The sequence below is a fragment of the Petaurus breviceps genome, unplaced genomic scaffold, assembly GCF_028583685.1.
Source record: "Petaurus breviceps papuanus isolate PSGF00001 unplaced genomic scaffold, PetGlider_PUasm1.0 185, whole genome shotgun sequence".
Lineage (NCBI taxonomy): Eukaryota > Metazoa > Chordata > Mammalia > Diprotodontia > Petauridae > Petaurus > Petaurus breviceps.
The window spans coordinates 39,190,406-39,206,921 of NW_027185797.1; the positions used below are offsets into that span (position 1 = coordinate 39,190,406).

The window sequence follows — 16,516 nt, forward strand, 5'->3', positions numbered from 1 at the left end:
TGAATTCAATACATTTATTTACAAAAAGGGAGCAGAGCAGCAGCAGCTTCAGCAGTATAAGGCAGTGGCTGGGGGAAGCAGCTTGGGGGGCTCCCCACTGTGAGTGGGAAAGCACTGGGGGCACAGGACATCAGAGCTCCCTCCCTCCCGCCCCAGTGGGCCTAAGGCACTCCATCCCCAGGTGGCAATGGGCCGACCATTCCACACAGGGACGCGGAGGCCCAGAGGGGACCTCAGGTAGGCCCCACTGTACTCATCTGTAAAATGGGCTCTCTCAAGCTGCAATTCCAGGACCAGCCCAAGGTCCCCTGGCAAGGCTAGGGGTGGAACAGGCCCCAGAACCCTGAACTTCTGATGCGCAGGCTGGGGTCACAGGGCTCCAGGACAAGGAGGCACGAGATTTGGGGGGCTTCAGACCCCAGACTAACCTCTTCACCCACCCCTCGCAGGACTTAGACCTGGAAGGGCTTCCAGGGGCCATCTGGCCCAACTCTTATTTTACTGAGGGGGAAACTGAGGTCCAGCAGGGAAGGGGCTTGTGCCAGGCCACGTGGGTGACCCCAGACCTGAATTCATTGCCCCTTCCACTGTGGAGGGTCGCATCCACCGATGGATCTCAAGGTCCCTTCCGGTGCTAACACCTTGCCTCTGCCTCGCTGGGGGTTTCACAGGGTGCTGGGCCTGGGGGCTGCCGGAGGAGTGTTAGCCCCCCAGAGGGCAGGAGCGTGAGGTGGAGGGGGGCTGTAGGGGTTCCCTGCCCCACTCTATCACCACAAGTCTGGAGTGCAAAATAAAATCAACCGAGAGAGAGCGCGAGGCCTTTAGTCAGGAGCGGGCAGGGCCGAGGCCCGAGTGGCGGGAGGGCTGGGCCTGAGACAGGCCTGGGCTCCGCAGGCCAGGGGTTGAGCCCGTGGCTGAGGCAGGGCTCTGAGGGGAGTGCTTGGTCCGGCACCGCTCAGACCACCGAGGCTTGGTGGGTGCTGGGGTTGTCTGCATCTCTGTCCCTGGCGTGAGGATGAGGCGGATGCGCTCCACGCAGAGGGCCGTGGCCTGGCGCGTCTCGCGGCACAGGGCTGCCAGGCTCAGGAAGCCATGGGGCAGGTCCTCCACCACCCGCAGGCTGACGGGGTGCCCGAGGCTCCGAAGGCGGCGGGCGAACATCACTGAGTCATCCAGCATGGGGTCCAGGGCACAGGCCTGGCATGGGCACCGATGAGGCCACATCAGGGCCGGGCCGACAGCCAGAGGGACGGTCACACAAGGGAGAGGAGAGGGGCGGGGGAGACAGAGAGAGGGAGAGAGAGAGAGACAGAGAGACAGAGAGAGAGACACACACACACACAGACAGAGAGACAGAGAGAGATGGAGAGAGAGGGAGACAGAGAGAGAGAGAGAAAGAAGAGAGAGACACACACACACAGGGAGGGAAGGAGGAAGGGAGGGAGAGAAAGAGCCAGTGGTTAGGAGGGGCTCCGACCCCTTCCTTCTCTGGCCCTTTTTCTTCCCCATAAATGATTCTCCAAGCTAGCCCCTTCCTTGGGTCTTCCTGCAACTCGTCTCCTCCCCACCCCCCATCTTGGTCCCTTCCCCCCCACTCACCACTATGTGCACAGGGGGCAGGGACTGGAGCATGGAGTCATGGGCCAACAGCGGGGACATGAAGGGGTTCTTGACAATGGGGGATGTCTGCAGGGACAGGTTGGCCCTGCCTTGGCTGGAGCGGCGGGGCTGGAAGCCATCAGGGAAGGCGGAGCTCAAGTGGTCGAGATTTTCCCTGTTCTCTTCCTCTTCTGTGGCCTCGTTCTCAGTCCCCGAAGGGGGCAGGAAGAAGTTCACCTCCTGAGGGACCGATGACAGGGTCTCTTCTGATGAGGACAGTCCTGGGGGGGTGGAGCCCCCCACCAGGCTCAGGTCTTGTAATGTCAAACTTTTAGGGGAGTCCTTGGGGAGGCTGGAGGACTCTTGCAGGGCAGCCTCGGACACGCTCCGGCGCATGGTCTCTGGAAGGAGGGAGGAAGGTAGTGAGCTCTCTGCCCCTGCATTCTCCCCTGACCCTCAGGCCTGGGACCAGCTGGGACATCCAGCTCCCTGCTATAGAGAACAACATTCCAGCGAGCCCCAGCTCAGCCCTGATTTGCTGTGTGGCTTCAAGCCCCTTCCCCTCTCTGGGCCTGTTTCCTCATCTCCAAATGGGGGGGTGGGAGTGGCCGGCCAGTGGGCATTTCCTGGCTCTCCATCTGGGGTCTCTGTTCCACTCGATCCTCCATTCTCTCCCCATCCCCAATCCGAGTCCCTTCTCCCTTCCCTGGTCTCTGACCCCTTTCTCATCATCTCTTTCCCACCTTCCCAGGCCTGTCCCTATCTCCACCCCAGCCCAGTTGTCTCAAGAGACCCGAGTTCAGATTCAGACTCTGGCAACTCTCTAGTTTTAGGCACCTGTGCACGTCACTTAACTAACATATGAACTTGGGTCTCTTCACCCACAAACCTTGAAATACAAACAGGAACTTTGGGCATCACCCCCTTGCCCTGACTCCAGGCTCTCCCACTGCCATCTTGGAGGAAGGACACAATCGGGTCCTTCTTCCTCTTCCCAGGCTACAGGGAACCCCATGATCTAAGACTCACTGGGAAAGGCCTCTGGGATCCCCCGCAAGTGGCCCCCACTCCGCCTGGGGACAGCTGCTGGACTTTTTCTCCTCACATCAAACCCAATCTGTCTGGCTCCACCCCACTGTCCCTCAAGCCAAGAACGAATCTCATTCCACATCCACAGGGCTAGATGCAACCTTCCCCAAGATTTCCACACATGGCCTCCCTGGAGCCCTGAGAAGCCACCTTCACCAGGCATTCAGGGACTCATGGCCTGTAGGGGCTGTATCCCCCATCCCCCCTCCTTTCTTGCTGGGAGGGTCCCAGCCCAGGCCTAAGAATCATAGGTTAGAGCTGGCAGTGCCCTGGAACAGAAATATCCTGGCAGGGTGGGAAGCCAGCCCATTCATCTCATGAGGGGCAAACTGAAGGCCGGAAAGAGGCCACATTTTGTGCCCAAGGCCTCAGAGATCCAAAATGGGTCCCCAAGACCTTCTCCAGGTCTGTCCCTCCTCTCTAAACGAAGGAGGTAGGAATATTGGGGGCTGTTCCCTTTTGGTCACGGTGCCCCTCTGCCCCGGGCAAGTGGCATGTTGAGTCTGGCATGTGGGGAGGCTCAGGACAAACGCCTGCAGGACTGAATGGTGGCCTCACCTGTCCCTGATGGGGAGCCGTCGACGGGCCGCCGGCCTCCGAGCTCCAGGAAGGTATTGAGCCAGGAGGAGGCCCCCAGCCGCAGGTCTCGGAGCAGCAGGGCCGTGTCCCTCTTCACCAGCCCCATCACACCCAGGGCCTGCTGATCTTGGTCTTCCTGGACCTCGGGCTCTACGCCTGCAGTTAGTGGAGAGGAAGGAAAAGGGGCCCCTCAGTCGTCCTCCCTCCCCTCCAGGTGGTCCCATTCTCCTGCCCCGGTGGCCTCGCGGTCTCAGCCTCCAGTTTCCCACACCTGTGCACTCTGTGAGGGTCTTGGCCACAAGCTCCCGCCCTTCTGTTGCCCCTGGCCCCTGGCCCCCAGCCTCACCAGCGTAGGCACTGAGGCACTTGGAGAGGACACTGAGGGGGAGCAGGGGGTCCATGAGGCTCATGAGGCGTGAAGGTGAGGCCGAGGCCTGCAGCATGGTGGCCGGGTAGGCGGCCATGATGCCATCAGGTATCCTCACGCCGTAGGCCGCCGCCCGGAGGGACACAGTGAAGCAGAGGTTGCCACCAGCGCTGTCCCCCGCCAGGCACACCCGCTCCCCTGTTGAGCCTAGGGGGAGGCAAGAGAGAAGAGGTCAGTGCTCTACCTGGAGAGGCTCAGCTGTTGGGATGGGCGGCGAGAGGCCAAGGGGTCAGCACAGCGGGAGCCCTGGCCTCTCACGCAGCCCTGTCACTGCCTTGTTGGCCAAGTGGCTTCCCTGGACCACAGTCTCTTCATCTGTGAAATGTGGGGCTCCGCCCTGCTGGCCTCCACCTCAGGAGCAGTCCAGGCACCCAAGCCAGCCACGGCCAGTGGCACCCCATGAGCCACCCCACACTAACAATCTGAATTTCTGAATGCAGGAGACCCTGGAGTTGGTGGCCAGTGCTCAGGGGTCAAAAGCCGAATTCTGAGGGGTGTCAGTTTGGGAAGCTTAGGGAATTCAGGGGAGGGTAAGAATTTAAGAGGGCAGATCCCAGCTCAGGAAGTCAGAGGTCAGAAGTCAGAAAGGCCAGGGATGGTGAGAACAAGTATTGGGGGTCATCTGGCTGGTCATCACTGGCTGGGGGTCATCCCTTCCCTAGATGGGGCCTGGCAGCCAGGACAACCTGGGGGGAGAGTGGCTGGATATGGGCTCCAGGGGTCGGGGCAGGCTCACCCAGGAGGCGACAGTTTTTGAGGGCCCAGCAGTAGGCGTAGAAACACTCCTCCAGGGCCCGAGGGAAGGGGGCCTCAGGGGCCAGAGAGTAGTCGATGGAGAGAATGGGGACCCCCAGCTCCTGGGCCCAGCTCTTGAGGTAAGGCTCATGGGACTTAGAGGTCTGCGCCACAAAGCCACCACCATGGATGTGAATGACCAAGGCCTTGGAGCGTGGGGCATGGTGAGGGCGGGGCCGCAGCTCCAGGCTCCTGGGACCCTCAGACCGGGACAGAATGTTCAGCTCCTCGCTGTCCTTGGGGGAGGGCGGACAAAGAGAAGTGTATGTTCCTGCCCCCCACCTCACCCTGACTTCCCCCAGTCCCGGCTCATCACTGCGGGGAGGGGGAGGAGGAGGTTAGGGATGGAAGAGATGGGGGGAAAGGGGAGACAGAAAGCAGATGGGAGCAGAGAAAGCCAGGGTTTGTTGGGAGAAGAGGCCAAAAGGAGAGGGATGGGGATGGCGGAGGATACTCAGGGATGGGTGGGCCTGGAAAGGGGGAGAATGAGGAATGAACCAGGACAAAGGAGGATGAGATGGGACCCCCCTCCCTGAGGTTGGGGGGGAAGAGAGGGCAGGATGGGGAGGTGTCCAGGGGTCCCCTGCCCCGCACCTGGCCCTCGCGAAGGTCGTAGGAGATGAGTCGCACCAGCACTGGGCCGGGGCCTGTGTGAGCCACTGGGGGCGAGATGGTGACGTTAAGCTGGGGGTTGCTGGCCAGGGGTATCTCGAAGGCTTGAGGGGGCAAGCTGAGGGCCCGGCACACCCGCACCGTTGCTGACACCATGTTGGCCAGAGACTGTCGGAGAGAGCGGGGAGGGCAGGTGAGGAGGGATGGACAAGGGTCAGAGGTGGCCCCGTGGGTCTAACTTGTGCCCCCTTGAGAGGAGTCACACAATGAGACCTAGGCTGGCAGACCTGGGTTCTAGGCTTCAATCTGCTAGTCACTGTCAAGCCCTTCATTTCTCTCCATTCTACTTCCTCCTCAATAAAACAGGAATATTCCCCCCCCCCCGGCCCCCGCCAAGGATAGAGGGGCACGGGGCTGGGGGAGGAGAGACCCCAAGGTGCAGCCCAGTGTAGATGGCGCTGCCATGGGGAGACTTCTCAACACTGACATTCTGCAGACCAAAACCCCTCTCAGAATGGTGTTCATAGATTATATAACAGAGAGGAAAGTTCTAGACTCAGGGGAGTTATAGAACACAAGATCTGGGAGGGGCCTCAGAACAGGGGATGTCAGGGCTGGGAGGGGCCTTAGAACAGGGGGATGTCGGGGCTGGGAGGGCCTTAGAACAGGGGATGTCAGGGCTGGGGGGGCCTATAAAACGGGGAGTGGGAGGGCGGGGGGGGCCTTAGAAGAGGGAATGTCAGGGCTGGGAGGGCCTTAGAACTAAGACCTTAAAAGTCATGCAACTCAAGCCAATCATGTTTTCATATCACAGCTGGGGAAACAGAGGCTGAGAAGGGAGAAATGCCTAAGCCCACAGAGTTGATCAAGGGAGAAATGTCTCCTGCCTCCTGCTGAATTCAGAACCTTCCTTCCATAGCCTTGCTGTACTCACTGACAGGACCTCGATCTCCGTTACATTCCAGAAGGCCTTCCAGAAATGCACATCCAAGTTCTGGGTGATCCGTTCAAACTCAGCCCCTCGTAGCTCCGGGTCAATAGCAAAGCGGCCCCCGGTGAAGAGGGAGCTGGCAGCCACACCTGGGCAAGGCAGAGGGTGGGGTGCTCAGGGAGGGCCCCTGGTCTAGGCCCCTGCCCTCCGCTGCCCAGGACTTACCCTAGGTGAGGCAGCTCCCTCTCTGCAGCTTAAGGTAGGGGGAGGGGAGGGGACAAGACGGGAGAGAGCAGTGAGCGGCACGGAGATGAGGGAGGGTCCGGGGGCTGGGGGGAAATGGGGGCACTCACCAATCCCTGACTCGTTGCGTTTGTAATGCTCCCCAAAGGAGACCAGCCCGATGGAGATGGTCTGCAGGAAAGGCCGGATGGCTGGAGTGAACTGGGGGGAGGGAGACAAAGGGAGTTACGGATGACCACAGGGGTAGGCAGAGACAGATGGGTATGTGTGTGGCGGGGAGGGGCCGAAGTGAGGCAAAGGAGAAGGCAGTGTGGTCCAGAGGAGACAGTGGAAATCAGTCCTCTAGAAATGGTGAAGAGCCTATCCTCAAGGTGCTTTCATTCACACAAACCAGGCAAAGTAATCTCGGCTGGGGGGTGGGAGGGGCGGAGTCATCACCCAACATCTGCAGGGCCCAGGAACCACTCGGATCAATCAAGAAACACTAATATTTATCAAGTATTTCCAGCCAAGACAAAGGCACCAGGAGGGAGCGGAGGCGACTTTGACTGGACCCAGGGCCCATGATGGGGAGCAATGCCAGTCAGAGGGTTTCTATGCTAACCAGAGGAGCTCCTGTTTGGTCCTGGGGGGAATAGGGAGCCACTGAGTTTACAGAGGAGAGGAGTGACAGTCGGAGGTGAGCATTTGGCAGTAGTGTGGAAAATGACTGAGCCAGGAGGCTGCTGCAAAAGAGAGAAGTGAAGAGAGCCTCTCCCAGGGTGGGGCTATGTGGTCAGAAGAGGAAGAAAGAGCCAGACCCTGTGGGTGGGGGTGGGGCTGAGGATGCTAGGACCCCGACCCAGTGAGGGCTGGCGGGCACAGGAAAACCCAGGTCCAAATGCTGCCCCTGATAAATCCTGATGGTGTGACCAAAGTCACCTCGCTTTGTGGCGTCCCGGCCTCGTGTCCTCTGAGCTCTGTGGACTCGGGGCTGCTCCCTGGCCTGGAAGGGGAACCCACCAGAGAACAGGGTCTGAAGCTGGTGTGAGGGGACCCCCACGCCACCTGCCTGATGAACTCCCCTTGGTGTGTGCAGTGGAGAGTGCCGGCCAGGAGCCAGAAAGACCTGAGTCTGCCCTCAGACACTTCCTAGCTGTGTGACCCTGGGCAAGTCATGTCACCCAGTTTGCCTCAGTTTCCTCATCTGTAAGAGAAGGCTCATAACAGGGCCTGCCTCCCAGGGTTGTTGTGAAGATCATGTGAAATCCTGTTGTAGAAAGCAGCTAGCACGGTGTCTCGGACAATGGCAGCTGCTACTCTTACTGCTATGACAAGGCCAAGGAAAGCCCTCTCTGGCTGCTAAGCCAGAGCTCCCAAGGGTGACAGGGCCCATGCCGGGGACGCCGGCCGAGGCCACAGGGGTCTTTCTGGCTCTCAGGTGATGTAGGGTTGGAGGGAGGACTGAGCCATGAGTGCTGGAGGTGGGGAGAGCCAGAGCTCCAGGAAGTGGTATGCACCCCGCAGAGTGGGGCAGGTCTGTCTGCCGACCAGGCTGGGCTCAGGGGTGACTTGGGAGGCCTGAGCTTTGGCAGCTGTTTCAGGGCCCCAGCAGGCCCTGGATCCTGGTTTTCTCCATCGTCTCCATAAACATCCTTTCGGAGAAAGCTAGTGAATGTCACTTGGTTAAAGAATCCTGGGGTGCCAGTCAATGACACTAATGATACTGAGGAGGTCACTGGCCACTGACACTAGGGAGAAAACAGGATCAGGATGGGCGTTCGAGCTGGTAACATTGGAGAGACCCCTCCAAGGCCTTGGGCAGATGAAGCCAGCCCTTGGGGGAGACAACTTGTCTGGGATAGTGGGGGTCATTTCAGTTGGGTCCAATTCTCCATGACCCCACGTGGGGCCTTCTTGGCAGAGATACTGGAGCCATTTCCTTTTCCAGCTCATATTACAGAGGAGAAAACTGAGGCAAACAGGGTGAAGCGACTTGCCTAGGGTCATCCAGCTAGGAAGGGTCTGAGGCCACATCTGAACATGGGTCCTCCTGACTCCAGGCTTGATTTACTATCCACTGAGCCCCCTCGCTGCCCATCATTGGGCCTACCAGGGGACCAGGCCCTCTTCTCTGTCCAGTTCCTGGCTTGTGCCCATCTCCTGGTGGCCCAGAGTGGGCACCAGCTGCAACCATGACAAGTCCCCGCTGGCTCCTGGGGATGGCCCTGCTTTTTGGGCCCGGAGCAGGCTTTGTCCCCTGCTGTGGCTCTGATAGGTGGTCAGGGATCACTCGGGCACCTCTGACCTGTCTCCTTGTGCCACAGAGCTGGCCTGGGAGTGGGCCTGCTCCCTGCTTGAGCACCCACAGGCTTCCTCACCCGCAAAGCTCTGAACCCTCCCCTTCCCTGCAGACTCGGCTCCAGGCCCTCCTCCTCCAGGAAGCCCTGCCTGGGCCTCCCAGCTCTCCGCACCCCTCCTCCAAACTCCCTAGTACTCATTTCACATAGTTTATTTCGCCTGACTGATTGCTGATTGCAAGCCTCCTAAGGTCAGGGAGTATGTCTGCATCCAGTAGAGGCAGCCCAGAGCTGGCACTCAGCAGGGGCCCCAAACCTGCTGGAGAAACCACGTTGGCTGCCCTGGACATGTCCCACTCAGAGACCTTGGCTCAGGGGGCCAGAGCTGGGGACAAGAAGAGGAAGCCACAGGGAGGCCCAAGGGAGGCCGGATGCCAGCGGTGAGTGTGGGGGCAGGGATGGACCCTTAGTGAGGTCCGGGCCATGTCAGGCGGCCACCATGTCCTGGCCAGTGCTGAAATTCCAGCTCTGGGAAGCTGAGATGGGGAGCAGATGAGAGGGAGATGGAGAGTCCTGGGGGGTAGAAGGGTGAGGAGTCAGGGCAGGGTAACAACCTGCTTTGAGTCTCAGTTTCCTCACCTGTAAAATGAGGAGAGCTAAACTCAATGGTCTCTAAGGCCGGGATCTGGGGCCTAGCCCTGACACAGGGACTCCTGCAGGAGGGAACGCCTGCTGGTAGTGCAGGTCAGTACCTCCTCTGAATGGGAGAGCCAGGGAGAGTCTCCAGGGCTAGTGTGGGACAGAGCCGGACCTGAACCAGTGTCTCCTCCCTGGACATGCTACGGGCTGATGACTGCCTCACTCTGTGGTCTCTGGGACGGGGTAGGGGTAGGGGCTGTCTGTCTTACATCTCTCAAGAGAGATGGGGAGACATCCAGCCAATGAGGAGGGGAGAGATGGAAGATGAAGGGATGGGAGTGACTCAGAGGGAGAGAGATGGGGAGACACAGAGCAGCTACACGGCCAGTGGCCACCAGTGGCCTCCCTTCTGACTGCCGGAGGGTGTGGCCCCCTGCACTGACCCTCTCCCTGCCCAAGTTGGGGCAGGTCCAACTGAGCCTCCCACTGTGAGCTTCCTGGCCCAGTGGGACAAAGGTCAGCAGGCCTGCCAGGGGATTCTTGGGGGGGGGGCTGGCACTCTGAAGAAAGCCCCAGGACCCCAAGGTCAGAGCCGGGCATTTATGAGCACAGGGCACCATCCCATACATGTGCTGAGTGACTGGTAAACATCTGCTGACATTTTTCTTTTCAGTGGAGGACAAGGACGTGCCCCAGATCCCAGGCGTCAGGGCCGTCGCTCTCTCTGGAGGACCCCACCCCCACCCTGCCTCAGCAGGCCAACTCCAGGGAAATCTCCAGAGGTCGTGGCCATGGGCACCAGCCCCAAGGGGCCAAGGCCGCGGGGGGAGAAGGCAGTGTGAGAAATAGCTCCAAGGTTCTGGCTCTGCCTTCCTGTGTGCCCTTGGGGAGCCGGGCCCCCTTGCCGGGCCTCCACTTCCTCTCTATTTGTGGGTTCTAGAACCTCTGTTCTAGGGTCCCTCTCAGCTGTGGCCAGCTCTGTTCCGGCCCCCACAGTCTCATCTCTGACCCTTCCCTCATCAGCCCTGTGGGGAGAAGGCTTCAGCAAAGGGCGTGGTACCCAGTTCCCCCCTCCCCGGCCACTCACCTGGAAGCCCAAGCAGCGGCCGTAGAAGCAGCCCTTGTGTAGCGTGCCGTACTCTCGGAGGAAGTCAGCACTGAGGCCGCCGTCACCCTCAAAGAAGAGGCCGCCTGGCCGGTTGACGGCCAGCAGGCGCTGGGCGTAGTAGGTCAGGGCTCGAAGCTGCGTCAGGGCTGTCAGGTAGGCCTCCAGCTCGGCCAGGTTGTGGCCAGCGCGGAAGAAAATGCTCTTGCGGCTGGAGGCCACGTAGCGGGCCTTGTGAAGCAGGTGGGCAAGGCAGCAGCGGGCCGTGTGCACCAGGCTGCGGTAGCCATTGGCAGGAGTCTCAGCATCCAGGTCAAAGAGGTGGGCGATGCCCAGCAGCTGGCCCAGGACCGGCTCCAGCCCCAACGCCTGCTCCCGTATCCCTGTGAAAGCGACCGCCAGGCGGCGGGCCGTCTCCCCTGGGCCCTGGCTGGCAAAGTAGGTGGCGTTGTCCTCTGAGAGTGCCACCAGCGACTGCGTCATGGATCTCAGGTCCATGCCATGGGTCAGGCGGGAGGCTGTGGAGGAGAGAGGGATGGTGACCGGGGATGGGCACGGGGCCCCATCCTGTCCTCCCACCCTTTGGGCTTCAGGGATCTGGCTAGTCCTCATGCCAACACCTCTGCCTTCAGGACCCCTGCCCACAGTGCTCCCAGAGCCCAGGGGTCACTGCAGCCATCCTCCATCCTACTGGCATCTGCCTCCCACACTGTGAGAGTCCAGACTCTCCCCAAGGACCCAGGGTTGAGCCCTTCCCCCTTCCCAGGGCCCAGGTGATCCAGTTTCTGGGTCTCCCTCCAAGGACCCAGGCATCTGGTTTCTAGTTCCTCCCCCTTCCACATCCAAGATGTCTGATTCCCACTTCTCTCCCTGCAAGGACTCAGGCATCCAGTTTCTAGTCCCCAGTGGCCTACCCCTGCCCTCCTCCTCCTACCTCCCCCCCCCCCCCCCCCCCCCCCCCCCCCCCCCCCCCCCCCCCCTCCCCCCCCCCCCCCCCCATCCCCCACCCCCCCCCCCCCCCCCCCCCCCCCCCCCCATCCTGGCCCCCCCCCCGCCCCCCGGACTCACTCTCCAGTTTTCTCCCCAAACTCAGGCATCCGTCCCCCATCTTCTTCCTCTAGCCACCCCCTCCCAATCATGGCAAAGCCCCCTAGCCTGCCCCTTTAAGGACCCAGGCATCCATCCTCCTCTCTGTTCTCTCCTGAAGCCTCCTGGGTAGGATTAGGGACCAAACACTCACCCATTTTCCTTTCCCTGTTTATGCCCAGCATCTCTCAGACCAAATCTGGCCCCTGGGGCAGCAGGTAATACTGCCTGCCCAGAAAGGAGCTCCCTGGCCTATAAAAGCTGGGAGGGGAGGGGCAGACCCCACCCACTAGGGCAAGGGCCCGCCCACAGCCCCCTCCCTCCTCCTCTGGGCAGCCTCAGGCACATGGGGGGAGCACGTGATGTCAACAAGGCTCCCCAAGGCCTCCGGGGTCCAGTCTGCAATCCTCTGTGCCCCTCTCTGAGCTCCCTGACTCCGGGCCCTTCCCCTGGCGGTCCCTCCTGCCTGGCCTGGTCACTCTCCCTCCTCATCCCTTCCCTCCTAGCTGTCCCAGCCACAATCCCACTCTGCAGGAAGCCCCTCCCTCTCTTCCTCAATAGCATGGACAGCCTTCAGTGTTTCCTGTCTCTGGCTTGTCTGTCCTCTCCATCATCAGACTGAGTGCTCCTGGGGAGCAGGGGCTGAATCTTGCCCCTTTTTGTAACCCTGGCATTCAGCACATAGTGGGTGTGGCATCTAGCTGGCTCCCCCCACCCATTCCTTTATCTAGCCTGGGGTGGGGGAACCTGAAGCCTGGAGGCCACATGTGGCCTTCTAGATCCCCAAGCGCAGCCTTTGGACTGGATCCAAATCTCACAGATGTTCTGTAGGCCGCAGGTGGCCACAGGTTCTCCACCCCTGACCGAGCCCCTGCTCTGCCCAACAGGGACCCAAGTGTCCCCCGTGGATGTCCCGGCCCAGCCTCCAGAGCTCAGGCATCCTCCCTATCCTGTAACCCCAGGATTTCTCCTGGCTGCTCCCCCCAGCAGTTAGAGGTCAGCCTTGGCCTGTGTCTCCTAGGGCTGGACAGATGGATGGATCAGCCTTACAGATCTCCAACCCCTTCTTTGTTTTAACGAAAAGGAAAGTGAGGCACCAGAGAGTGGCTCTCTAACCACGGATGCTTGCTGCGTGACTGGTCATGCTGGAGGGGCTGGAATGGTCACCCCGACTGTCAGAGGGACTGCTGCAGCCTGAGGGGCAGCTAACAGGTGGCTCTTCTGGCACCGCCTGGCACCGGGCGACCCAGCTTCAAGAACAAAAGCTGATTAGCAGCAGGCCCTTCAGAGCCAGAGGTGGGGGCAGGGAGTGAGGCACGAGGTCCCATGGCCAGGCCTGGGGGATGGACTGGGCCCACACGGCTGTCAGGGACAAACTGGGCTAGAGGGGAGTGAGAGCAGAGGCTGCTGTGGCTCAGGGTATGTGCCCACTGGAGAACTGGGGAAGAGGCCACCCAGCGCAGGGACAAGGGGCTGAGGCCAAGCTGGGCCAGAGGGAATGGAGACAGGGGGCAAAGGCAGGGAGCTGGGGGGATAAGGCAGCAAAGGCAATATGAGCTGGCTTGGGAGTGGGAGGGTCTGCTGCAGGCTACCTGCATGGCCCTGGGCAAGTCACTTAACTCTAGGCCTGTTGGGGGTGAGGGGGTTGAACTAAATGTTCTCTCATACTCCTTCCAAATCTAAGCAGGGGCTCAGAAATGAGTGGAGGCATTAGAGGGGGGCTGGGGGCAAAGGATGAAATAAAGGCCAGACATGCCTGGGCCCCAAGGAGGAGGGGGGAAGGAGGAATGGGCTAAGGTCCAGGAAGGGCCTGCTTACCCTTTGCCCTGTCAAGATATGGATATGGCCTAACCCAATGTCTTACTTTGTCCCCAGGAGAGCCTGGGCAGACACGAGGGTGGGGTGAGGTGGGGTGGGGTGGGCCACGAAGCCTCTGATCCAGTCTGTCCCAGAAGGGTTAGAGGGGCATGAGGGGGTGGGATGAGGACTAAGGGGAAGGCCAGCAGCCAAAAGGGTCTCCTGGGGTATCAAGTATGCAAGAAGTTAAAAAACAAGGATTTCCTGGGAATAAGGAGGGAAAGGTGAAGGGGGGTCAGTGAGCTGGATGGAGCTTGGCTTGGGGCCTGGTGGAGGGTGGAGCCCTGTATCCAGGGAGGCTGCGGAGTGTGACTATGTTGTAGCCCTGGGGCTCCAGATCTGGGGGAAGTGTGTGAGTGGAACAATGTGGAGTTGGTGCCCATTGTCTAAGCTCCAGAAGCATGTTGGAGGAAGAGCCAGCATGCCAGTGTGTGGAGGCCTGACTGGGGCCCCAGGTCTGAACTCAGAAGGGCTTAGGGGAAAGGGTGTATGGATCCAAGGCTGGGTTGGAACTCAGTGTGGGTGTAGCCCTGGGCCCTGGACTGGGAGGTGATTCCCAGCCACCCCTTGCTTAATGATTTGTGTGCTAAGGCAAGATGCAGCCCCGAGGTCAGGGCCCCACTAGGGAGATGGCTCTGCCAAACTCTTCAGCATCACCTCCGGCTCACTCCGGGGAGGGCTGGGGAAAACCCCAGGGCATGGTCTGTGTCTCAGACTGGGGGGTGTGGGAGTCATAACAGTACAGTCATCTGCCTCATTTGGTCCCCTCTGTGCTGACGTGAGGATGTGGCCCCGTGGGTTGGGTGCTTGCTGCCCCAAGGTGGGCTCTTTCCTATGGACCAGGAGAGGGGTTTCTCTAGCTCCCAGGAAGGCGCGGGATTCTCTGAGAAATTACGAGGATGGGCTTTCTGTTGAGGGGGACCCTCCCGTGCCAGGCACCGAGGGCTCCTCCTTCGCTCGGTGACACCCACCCTGTCCTGGGCAGCAGGTGGGAGGAGAATAGCCCTTCCGGTGCTCACTCTCCACTCATGGAGGGCGTGGACAGCGTCACCCCCACCTGGTGGACGCTGCGGGAGGCCCCCCAGCGGTGCCCCAGGGGCTGACCTCCCCGACTCCCAGAATGCTCGGTCGTATTCCCCACGCTGGGATCTGGGGCTGCCCGGCTGTGGGGGCGGCAGGGCAAGTCACGGCTCATTACAAGCAGTGGGCACCCCCTTCTTGCTCCTCCTGTCCACATGAGTCACCCACCCCACCTCGGGCTTGCTCAGCATCCTCAGGGCACCCCCCAATGCGCTGCGAGGCCCCCCAGAGTAGGCCAGCAACCCTAACATCTCCACTGCACAGATGGCAAAACTGGGTTAAAGAAGTGAAGTGGAAGACAGAGGGAGTACTGGACCGGGAGTCGGGGGGTCTGGGTTCAAATCCCAGCTCCACGGAGGATCCTGGGCAAGTCACAACTTCCCGGACCTCGGCGTCTCCTTCTGTAAAGTGGCTGGGACCAGAATGGCCTCTGGGGCTTCTTCCAACTCCAGGGGGTCCCTCGTCTCCTCCTTCCCTCCCCTCTCCTCCACTCTCTAGCCCCCCTCAGCTATGGTACATCCCACTCCCGCTCCCCTCACGCCCACTCCCCCCATAACGCGCTCTCCACGGTACATCCCGCCCCAGCCGCATCTCCCCCAACACCCGCCGCTCCACTGACATCGGGCCGGCCGGCTCTAGTCCCACCAGTGACAGAGGAGCCCCGCAGTGGGGCGCGCGGGCCAGATTCCGGCCCTGCTCCGCGCCCCCGCACTCGGACCCAGGGCCAGCTCGGCTGCCTCTCACCTTTGGCCCGGCCTCGCCGCCATCGCCGGCGGCTCCGGCTGCCCGCTCCCTCCTTGGTCCGGGAGACCCCGTCTCCCCCCGCCGGCTCCATCGTCCTCGGCCGTTCCCCGCCTTCGGACCAATCCCCTCCCCGCGCTACAGCCCGGCCCCTGCCGCGCGGACCAATTGGCGTCGACTCCGGGCGGCTAGGGCCCTGCCCTCCGGTTCTATAGGGGGGGGGGGGGGGGGGCGGAAGCCAATGGGATGGCCTTACGGCGACCCTCTTCTCCCCTTTCCCGCCCTCTTCGCCCTCTCCTGTCCGAGGAGGAGGGGCGGAGCCCGGACTGAGCGGCCGCTACTCTCGCCCTCAGCCCCATCCTTCCCTCCAACTGCTCCTTCTCCAAGCCGGCGAGAGGCTGAGGGCTCAGGTTACTGCGCAGGCGCGCTTCCCTAGAGTGAGGGGGAAGGTGGGGGCGGGACGACCGAGAGCCGAAGGTGGGGCGCGTGCCATTCTCCTCCTCCTCCTCCTCCTCCTCCTCCTCCCCCCCCCCCCCCCCTTCCAGCCCTCCCTGGGGGTGGCACATGCGTGGCCTATGCAGAGTCCGTTCAAACGAGGGGAACTGGTGTAGCGCCTGCGCATGTGTGGCACGTGATCTCTGTTTCACAAGGGCCCGAGAAAAAGCCGGGAGAGCTCGAGGCCTCTCCGCCGGACCATAGGCCTGGGGCGTGGTCTAAGTGAAGGCGTGGCCTCGGGGGATATTTGTGTGCAGCCTAAAGGGAGGCTGGGCCTGGGCTGGGGGTGGGGCCCGCGCAGGGAGAGGTCCGGAGTGGTGGGTGTGGCTTAGGAGTGTGGGCGTGGCTTGGGTGGTGGGGGCGGGGCTGGAAGGCTGTCAGGTACCATGGCCTCCCCCACCCCCACAGCACCCCCATCCCTGTTCCAGAGGGGAGGTCGAGTCCTGTGCCCGTGAGAGCAGACCCCGCGTGGAGGGTGGGAGGCTGGCGCACGGTGGGGGCGTGCTCCCCAAAGGCTGGAGCCCCCATCCCGGAAGGGTCCCTTGGCCTGGGAGAGAAGCTCCCCTGAGGCCTCCTTCCCCCCCTTCCCCCAAGGAAGGACCAGGAGGAGCGGAGCCCCGCATCAGTTCCGTGGGCCACGCGTGTTCGAGACAGCTTTGGGGGCCGGGCGTCGGGCCAGCATCTTTTAAACCGTGGTGTCCTCCCCACATAGGATCACAGTAGGTTAGAGGTGACAAGGGCCTTTCGTGGACCGTGCCCGGGCCAGCCCCTCTCTCACTGTGCACTTGAGGAATCTCAGGCCCAGGAATAAGTGGCTTTGCCCGAGGCCACGCAGGGAGGTGGCACGTGACTGAAGTGGAAACTGAGACCGTACCCAGATTGCCGACCCAGAGCCCCGGGGTCTCTGAGGGGGGTCCCTGAGACCCAGTGATTGCCCGCCTTCTCCCTCTCACCTGCGT

The 16,516-nt window shown here is 61.4% G+C and overlaps 1 protein-coding gene across 1 annotated transcript; it reads right to left on the bottom strand.

Annotated features, from left to right (window-relative positions):
• On the bottom strand, window positions 1–15,294 carry LIPE (lipase E, hormone sensitive type). Its single transcript, XM_069088965.1, has 10 exons — window positions 15,066–15,294; window positions 10,281–10,816; window positions 6,386–6,476; window positions 6,036–6,181; window positions 5,084–5,269; window positions 4,431–4,725; window positions 3,614–3,841; window positions 3,247–3,423; window positions 1,600–2,000; window positions 1–1,197 (listed from the first exon to the last, which is right to left on the bottom strand). Exons 1-10 carry the CDS (start codon window positions 15,154–15,156, stop codon window positions 826–828), a joined length of 2,523 nt encoding a protein of 840 aa, XP_068945066.1. The 5' UTR covers window positions 15,157–15,294; the 3' UTR covers window positions 1–825.
• Window positions 15,295–16,516: the final 1,222 nt, after the last annotated feature.